General features: G+C 29.7%; 1 protein-coding gene across 1 annotated transcript; it reads right to left on the reverse strand.

Annotated features, from left to right (window-relative positions):
* Positions 1-234: 234 nt before the first annotated feature.
* Positions 235-9,252, reverse strand: LOC139519915 (homeobox protein slou-like). Its single transcript, XM_071312220.1, has 2 exons — positions 8,831-9,252; positions 235-890 (listed from the first exon to the last, which is right to left on the reverse strand). Exons 1-2 carry the CDS (start codon positions 9,180-9,182, stop codon positions 307-309), a joined length of 936 nt encoding a protein of 311 aa, XP_071168321.1. The 5' UTR covers positions 9,183-9,252; the 3' UTR covers positions 235-306.
* Between the last annotated feature and the right edge of the window lie 464 nt (positions 9,253-9,716).

A 9,716-nucleotide genomic window follows, 5' to 3' on the forward strand; every position in this document is an offset into this window, starting at 1 on the left:
GACGCAGTAAATAACGAATCACACTTAGATCATCATAAGACAACTGCGAGACGAGGTCTGATATATGTCCTTAGATAGTCATCAGAGGATCATAAGACCTGTCTTAAGATATATCTTATGACAGGTCTTAGTATAGCTGTGTGAAACCGGCCCATGTAGTATTATATTTCATTGTGGAATAAGTTTTTTGAAGATTGCTATTTCCTTTTCAATAACTTAAATCGACATACAATATTTGAAGTTGATTAGAGAATTTATTGCAGTAACATATGATAAATAACATAACACAAAGTTTAACATGAAATGTCATGTACTTTGACTGAAATATGGATAGTATATAGGATGATTCTGTCCTGAATATGCCGAATGTCGCAAAAGTCCGAGAGCACTAACAATGTTTGGATTAGGGAGATATGGGTGTAAACCCTGTCCGTAAAGCATATTTGAAGCATATGGTGAGGAAAAGCCTGACAAACTTCCAGCTGAAGGCGGGACTGTAGGACTGTTCACGTCCATTCCTGGATTTTGTTTCTTCCATTTTGTTCGTCTATTTTGAAACCAAATTTTTACTTGTGTTTCTGTCAGATTAAGCGACAATGCTAAATTAAGTCTTTCACAAACGGACAAGTATCTCGTCGTTTTGAATTTATTTTCTAGTGCAACAAGCTGTTCGTATGTAAATGCAGTTCTTGCTCGCCTTGGTTTACCAGATTTAAATGAATCTACTGATTGACACCTCTTTTCGTCCCCAGTTTCATCCATTTCAATTTCGTTAAAATCATGAATATGGTCCGTTTCTTCTAACGATGAATTATTATTATCAAGCTCATCATCCTCACATCTATCCAACTTCTTGCTAAGGTCCGTGGCACATTCGTCATCTCGTGGACCTGTAAAAAAAGATAAAATTGCTTATTTTTGTTTCAAATATTTTCCACGTATCTCAATTTTAGTATAACATATATAAATATACCACTCAAACAAGAAGGTGTCCATAGTACACGGATGTTCCACTCGCACTATCATTGTCTATGTTCAATGGACCGTGAAATTGAGATCAAAACTGTAATTTGGCATTGAAATTAGAAAGATCATAACCTAAGGAACATGTGTACAAAGTTTCAAGTTGATTGGACCTTAACTAAATCAAAAACTACCTTGATCAAGATTTATTAATAGCTCTAGAGTCAACGCGTCGTAATTTAAGATTTTCCAGTAAATTGTCCGAATTTAAAACATCAATTCAATTTAGTGTTTTATATTCTATAATACTAATGTTTATCGCAAAGTCCTCATGCTACATGTAGCACTATTAGTTGTAAAGTTAGAAATTTTAATGAACAGCAAAGATTTGTGCTTTCAGGACAGCCTTACGTTCGGCATCTGTAAATTTCTCATTTTCTTAATATTCACTCGTATATATATGCCCCACCCATACTGAAATAGCTTAACCCTTTTCCGGCGTTTTAGACCTTTACTTATCGAAAAGACACTTTCAAAGTTCAAATGAATACTGTATTCGCACCGATGGTTATGCACATGCCATGTTGTGTGCTCAAATGAAAGATAATTGGTCAAATATTTCAGAAAATTAAGTTTGAAGACAATTCGTTCTTTTTTGGTCACGTGGTATATTTCCAAAAGTATCGTGACTGTTGGAGAAAAAGTTAAAAAAATACGAAGTCCTTGGGCAAAAAGTCGTGCAGAGACATATTGTTGCGCCAATAGGGTAAGGTTTTGGTGGAAACACAATGTTTCGAGTCTGTTAAAAACACAAGTTAGCATATTGATCACAATACGCATGGGTCTCTTAGTATCTGATTGTTCATGTTATACACGTGCTCAATATCTCTACTTCTTTGTTGATTGTTTACTTTAAGGTGACAATTGGTAAGTACGGCTTCAAACCACGAAATTAGCAGCCATATTTTCACATCATAACAGACAGAGAGAAGGAAAAATGACGATTATAATATACGATATGTTTGCGTAAAAAAGGAAAAATCGAGCACAGAAGACTAAGTTGATGATAAATACATGCATTGGTTCAAAAATTGAATAAACATTATTTTTCACCAGTCACTCGTTTCATATGACTTTAATATCATGATCGCAAAGTTACGTTATCTTTTAAGAAATAATGTAACCCAAAACGAAAAAATCAACTATATTTACAACTGAATATAGTATCGCTAGGATTATAAATTAAATATGTTTTGAGTGAGTTGAATTCAAAGAGTAATGGTTTCATACATTAACGATTTCGAAGGCAAATCTCGTGTATCAATATATCTTTTTATATTATATACAGAGAACAATACGTGTGCCAAATAAGAGATCATAATTTAAGTTATTCTAAACAACAGATTCCAATGAATGAAGTAAACTTTCCAATATTGCAACCACTGGTGCTTAAAATACTGGTAAGGTTTGGAGTGCAAATTTAGCATTATAAAACTTATTCTATATAAGGACCATCTTATAAGACACATGAATTGCTGTAGTTAAGCTATGGTAAATTCCTATTTATGATATATCCATAAGGTTGGATAAACTGAAAACATGGTGATCGTATGCTTTCAAACGAAACAACTATCATCAAAAGACCCCCCCCCCCCCCCCCCCAAAAAAAAAAAAAAAAAAAAAAAAAAAAAAATGTTAACAATTGTACATATATTATATAGTTCGACATTCAAAGGTGACCAAACTTACACAGTGTATCTAATAAGATGTAAATGAGAGGCAATAGATACAACAAAGGTGTTCAAACTTGTTAATTGAAAAAAAACCCGGGCATATAACATGGCAAAAAAACGAAGAACGACCGAAAAACAAACAACAGTACACAAAACACCACAAGAAAACCCCTAACTAAATTCTTCGGCATAATAAAATTTAACGATGTCATATATACCTTGATAAAAACCTTATAGTTTTGTTTAGCCATGCAGATAATGCATCATTTATATTTCATATGTTTAATTATTTATCACATTCAATATGGAGTCTATACCGAGAGACACAAAGACACAATAGGAAAGTATGATCACATTAGATTTTATTTTATTTGTATTTCCTTTCCAGCTATATGACCGTAAATATATATATACAATGTTGTGTACAAGTTGTAATGTTGTACAAATTATAAATGTACAGATATTTTGTATACAAGTTATCATTGTTTTATGAACTGCTTAACACATATGATTCAAGCACACAGTCTTTTGTTTCGCATATTTTCACATCTAAATGATACAATCTAATCCTGAGCATTGAAACAAAATACATTATAAGACCACAAAAAGACTTTTTATGGATATGGATATGGTATAAGTACACATTCCCCATTTCCATTCTCAATTTTATCAGGAGAAAAATAAAATTTGAATTTAAACCATTCAGGTATCCTCATTTCCAGTTGGATGACAAGTAGTAGTGTAAATGTTAGGTTGACGTATATAAATTTGAATTTAAAACATTAAACTAGTATATTTTAGAAGATAAAACTGTATCACCTGGTGCAAGAAGGTATGTGTCAAAAACTTATAACTTGTACAAAAACTCTGTACAAATTACAATTTGTACAAACTTACATCTTGTATAACAACATATACAAGTCTAAATTGAAAAACAACGTTCAAACCTATGATTGCGTTTGATAAAAACCGCAGTTTTTATACGTGTGCATGTGAAGTATAGAAGTGTCTAAAAACAGCACAAGTAACATTTTCCAAAAGACCACAAAAGTGAAAAAAGTATATGTTTTTACAAAACGCATTTGACTAACAGGTCAAACAACTGATGTTCACCCCACTGACTACCATTGACGATTGTCAAATAAATTTATCACAAGATGTATAGAAATGGATCTCTTTGTATTAATATATATAGATTATAGTATGGTATTTGTTCATATCAGACCCCTTATCAGCCCTAGGTCATAATATCAGCCCGAGAGTAGACAGTTTCGAGGGATGGTTTTGACTATGGGTCTGATATTAAAAAATTACGTTTTTATTTTATTTTTTCCCGACTTTAACAAAATAAACATCAAAGACATAAAAGAAAAAAAACCAATAGACTTTAAAAAAAAAATGTATTAATGCAATTAATATTTTTTTAATCTATAGAGTATAACGAATACCATAGATAATGATATAGAGAGTATGATACACCCTTTGTCATAAGCAGGTTTATCAAACGTGTCTAAAAATACGATTTAGGTTTAGGACATCAATTTCGGTGTTATACTTTATACTTAATTTGATGCACTATTGGTTGTAAAATTGTCATTTGGATTTTTTTAACGGTAGGATTTATGCTTTCAGGAGTGCCTGCCTCTTGCTTGGCATCTGTCGAGTTAGGCTTCCTCATTTTGTTCATATTATATATTTGTATATTTTTTGTAAGGCTAGGACTTTTTTTTTGTTCATATATGTATTAATGGTAAATTTTTTGTAAAGTTATGATTCCCCCTTTTGTTCATACATTTACTCGTATATATTTTGTTAAGTTATGATTCCCCCTTTTGTTCATACATTTACTCTTATATATTTTGTTAAGTTAATATGATATCTCCTTTTGTTCCTACATTTACTCGTATATATTTTGTTAAGTTATGATTCCCCCTTTTCTTCGTACATTTACTCGTATATATTTTGTAAAGTTATGATATCTCCTTTTGTTCCTATATTTACTCTTTAATATATATTTTGTTAAGTTATGGTATCTCCTTTTGTTCGTACATTTACTCGTATATATTTTGTAAAGTTATGATATCTCCTTTTGTTCCTATATTTACTCTTTAATATATATTTTGTTAAGTTATGGTATCTCCTTTTGTTCATACATTTACTCGTATATATTTTGTTAAGTTATGATATCCGACTCCTTTTGTTCCTATATTTACTCTTATATATTTTGTTAAGTTATGCTATCTCCTTTTGTTCATACATTTACTCTTATATATTTTGTTAAGTTATGCTATCTCCTTTTGTTCATACATTTACTCTTATATATTTTGTTAAGTTATGATATCTCCTTTTGTTCCTATATTTACTGGTATATATATTTTGTTAAGTAATGATATCTTCTTTTGTTCCTATATATTTTACTCTTATATATTTTGTTAAGTTATGATTCCTCCTTTTTTCATTATTACTAGTGTAATTTTTGGTAGTACTAAAACAGTTTAACCACTCTGTATTAAGACACACCATAGATAAACAAGTCTTACTTACGTGATTACTATATAATTTATTATTTTGTATGCTATATTATGTTGCTCTTGTTGCACACAATTTGTGGCTGAGTGTATTATTTATAAACTTGTTGTTGTTTTTCTTTCCTTTTTAAATATGCATAAAATTGCATAGTAAATATATTTTACGTTCATACATGTAATTAAATAAATCTAAAGCCACAAAAAAAAAGAGTATAAAGCTACTAAAGGTTGCCGCGTTTGATAACCAATGCCATGCACTTTTCACTCATTTTAATTTTCCAGTTTTATAAACTACTTATTGACGGAACAGAAATGTTATTGAATTTCATTCATTTTTACATTTTTATAATTAATTACTTGCAATACTGTGACAACTAGGTCAATACCATGCCTCATTAACATTAATAATTTTACATAGTTTCTGGATAAAAAGTTTTGTTATCTCACGTTAGTCGCAGAGTTAGTCTGAATTTTCGAATTTTCTTTGATATATATAGTATCTCCATTTATATATAAAAAAAAAATAATAACGGAATAATTAAGAGCAGGTACAGTTATCTTCAACTTAATTATCACAATAGTTATTTTCAAATTAGTTAAAAAGGCTTCATAAAATATTTACGTTAAATATGTAATATGTTTTATGTCTTTAGCAATATCACAAAACGATTCACTCCAGATCTTTCATATAATTTATTAACCAATATTTGAGAGATATTTTTCAGTTAATTTGTTTTTAAATCGATAAATTTAAAATTATATATTTTCATATTTTGTTTTACAAATAATAATCATTTGGTTATATTTTGTGATTTCGGAATTTCTCATTTATACATTTGAAGCTTAGCTTCGTGTGAAATAGTGATAAATATAGAATTCTGGGGAATTCTTAGTAACAATTCACTTTTATTTTTATTCGTACGCTGCACATTGAGAAACAAATTTGAGGATAGAAAATAATGCATTTGAATACAACTTAAAAACAGCTGGTATTTCCATTTTAATTTTGTGTTGTTTATGGTTCATTGCATGTAGCAAAGTGTCAAATGTCATGGACACTTGTCTACATCAGTCAAGCTTGCATCAACTTAAACACTCCATTAAGTGCGACTTAGTAAATATTTAAGAATACAAATTCGTTTATTTTTTTCAGTTATAAATTGGTCGTGAAATGAATATGTAAACAGATACATATAATACAATGTATTATATGTCTCTGATGTAAATGTATATGTACATTTGTCGAATTACATTAAGTCGAAAATTTAAGTATCTTCAATTCTTTTGATGTGTTTTGTCATTTGATTTTGCCATTTGATTAGGGACTTTACGATTAAATTTTCAACGAAGTTCAGTATTTTTGTGATTTTACTTTTTTCATGACAAAATTATTTTTCGATGATTTAATACAATATCATATTTATCTTTAACAAAATCCATTTAATTAAAACTATTTTAATGCAACAAAAATACCGGTTTACTTATAATTGAATTGACACCATATGAAAACGAACAATTCATAAAATACCGAACACGTTTTCAATACTGCACTTGTAATTGTAATAAGTTTATTGCAAATCAGCATATAAAATAATGCTATAGCATCAACAACATATATAATAAAGTAAGCGACATAATATAAATGAGAACACTTGGACTGAGTAAATAAAAAGTAAATTAAGCTATGATTTTTTTTATCAATATTAATCTGTTTTTCTTCGTGGACATTATTACGTAAAGTTTTCTTTTCCGTTATAGACTGATAAAGGTTTCGGCAATTTACACATAGTTGGTAATCTTATTATCCAATTTCGATAACTGTATTATCTCTTTGTTGTTTATTTAGATAATTAATGAAATCACTTATCTAATTGCAAACATAATAAAACCTGGCTGGGAGGTGTCAAGTACCGAATCGACCTACTACTGTGCAGGGTTACAAGGATTTTATTTGGCCGTCTTGTTTTTGTGTCAGATTCATCGCATGATCCTTTAATAAATTCTATTCATGTAATGTGTGTTATAAACATTAAATTTTGTTCTCTTTATAAAATAGTGGTAATAATTATGTGTTGATAAATATTGATAAACCTCATGACGTGTAGACTGCCATCAAAATCTTTGCAAATAGATTGGTCTCTTTGGGTAAATTTTAGTTCTTCGTTGTAAATAGGCATAACACAATGTGTGTTTTCTAAGGGTGAATCTGATCCCAAACTTCTTATTTTAATGTCCAGCAACCAAAGAAACAAAAATTCATATTTTGTTATCGCTGTTCATTTACATGAAAAATTCATATGAAATATTTTTAAAAGTATTTTTATAAAACATGTAAAATGAAATATTTCACTGCTTCCTACAGATGGTTTCACGAATATCCGAAAACTTGTCTTAATTTAGGACATATGCATGTCTTATGATCCTTTTATGACTATCTCAGGACATTTCTAAGACCTCGTCTCGAAGCTGTCGTATGACGATCTTAGCAAAGATATCACAAAGCTGTCGCAAGTTCTTTTCATTTTCAAATGGAATTATAAAAAAATTGGATTTGCGGAAAAAAATCATGTAAATGTAGTATTTTCCCCATATATTAATAAACGTATTTATTAATATACTTAGTTAATTAAAAAAATATTTAAGTGTAAACTTTATAAATAATCTATAATAAATAATACACCAATATACATATGAAACTTAAAATAAAAAAAAAATGAGAAAAAAGAATAAAACGATGACATTATTTTTTGTACCAGATTTGGATTTAATTTGTCACTGTATCTGTCATAATAGGGTAGAGGATAAAATCGTGGTGTCTTGATATCAATTAATCGAATGTTCTTTGTTGACAAATCATGATAATAATTAACCTATACAGATAATATTGGAGTTATGTAAAAAAAAAAAAAAATGAGTTTAATTTATACTAATTAACTTATGACTATCGAAAGACCATCATAAGACACCTTTCGTGTAGTCCTAACTTAATGACGAAAGCCACTTAGAACAAAGGTATGTCGTAAGACCATCCTAGGCCAGCTTCGTAAAACTGACCCCTGAATGTCATCTTTCCCAAAACAATTTCCTAGGCCCCTTTGAAAAGAACATTGTGGGTTGAAAATTTTCTGATTTCATGCTAAAAGTCATTCTGCACAATATAGTTACAAAGGTGTTTTGGACCATATTCCTGGTCAACAGAAATTTCTGCATATATAACTTAATGCGTCTAAAACTTGGGTGGTTCTTTACACTATTAAACTAGTTAAATTTGTAAATAGAAAACAAGATAATAATCATCAATTCATTATGTAATGTATTCTTTTTAATAAGAATATACCTGTTTAACGTATCTATATATTTAAATATAAATATAAAAGACAGCGAGAGAAAACTATCTAGAAGTCATCATAAGATTTCAAACAATACCATTTATGTGTTAAAATAGAATTTATAGGCCAAAACTACTTCAAATTCATTATTGTCCAAATTTCTCGAGCTATACGTATTATTTTTATACTGTACTAATGCTGTTGTGGTTGTCAACAATTATAGAATATGAATTACATTAATCGACATATTGAATATGATATAATTTCTTTTCAATACCTGAAATATGATGGTCATCTGAATCGGTTTTTAGTCTTTGCCACTGACTGTCATTCCACCTTTTCCATAAAACCTTATTAGAATGGTTAGTTCCTGTAAATTTTCCAGGGTCTAGAATGTCCATAACAGAAAATGATGTGGTGTTTACACGGTTTAGCTCATCCTGTTCGTTCTCAAGATCTTCCCTGTCTGGCAGTCTCTGATGTTTATTTTGAACTGTTTGTTTTTCTATTAGTTTTCTTTTTGTTTCTCCAGAACTAGATTTTTGACTGTCGATTCCAGTATTGTCCGTATTGGAAGCAGAAATCACCACACTTCCCGAAGATAAAGGACTCCCATTATCATTTTCCATATTTCTTAACTCATGAAAGTGATGTTATTGTACTGAAAACCTAACTTAAAGTGCGAAATGATAATAAGACCTCATAACATGGTCTGTTGGATATTACTGATGAAAATCTCCTTTAACACGTCCGCTGATTGGCTCGTAATCGAATTTTTATTTAGCAAAACGCCGTATTCAATTCCTAAGATATGACATGCGCAGTTCATCATTTTTATCGGATGCATGTTCGCAAAGAAAGTTTATTAAGAAGATTTGATGACGGGATCAATTTCACAAATTACACGGGATTTTTTTGAATTAAATGCTGAGCTAATTGTTCAAGTACAATGTTAAATTATAACCTCATTATCATGTTCATTAACCGAAGAAATTGAAATGTTCGGCCATTATTAACCGTCTACATTTTTATTCATGATGCGATGTCAATCGAACTACCTAAATTTGAAAGGTTTGTTTATTGAATATAAAATCAAAATTTACTCCCAGAAATACAAAATTACAAATGTTATATAAAAGAAATTATAACGGTTAAAGTGCCGG

This window comes from Mytilus edulis, chromosome 4 (genome assembly GCF_963676685.1).
Source record: "Mytilus edulis chromosome 4, xbMytEdul2.2, whole genome shotgun sequence".
In the NCBI taxonomy this organism is placed as follows: Eukaryota; Metazoa; Mollusca; class Bivalvia; order Mytilida; family Mytilidae; genus Mytilus; species Mytilus edulis.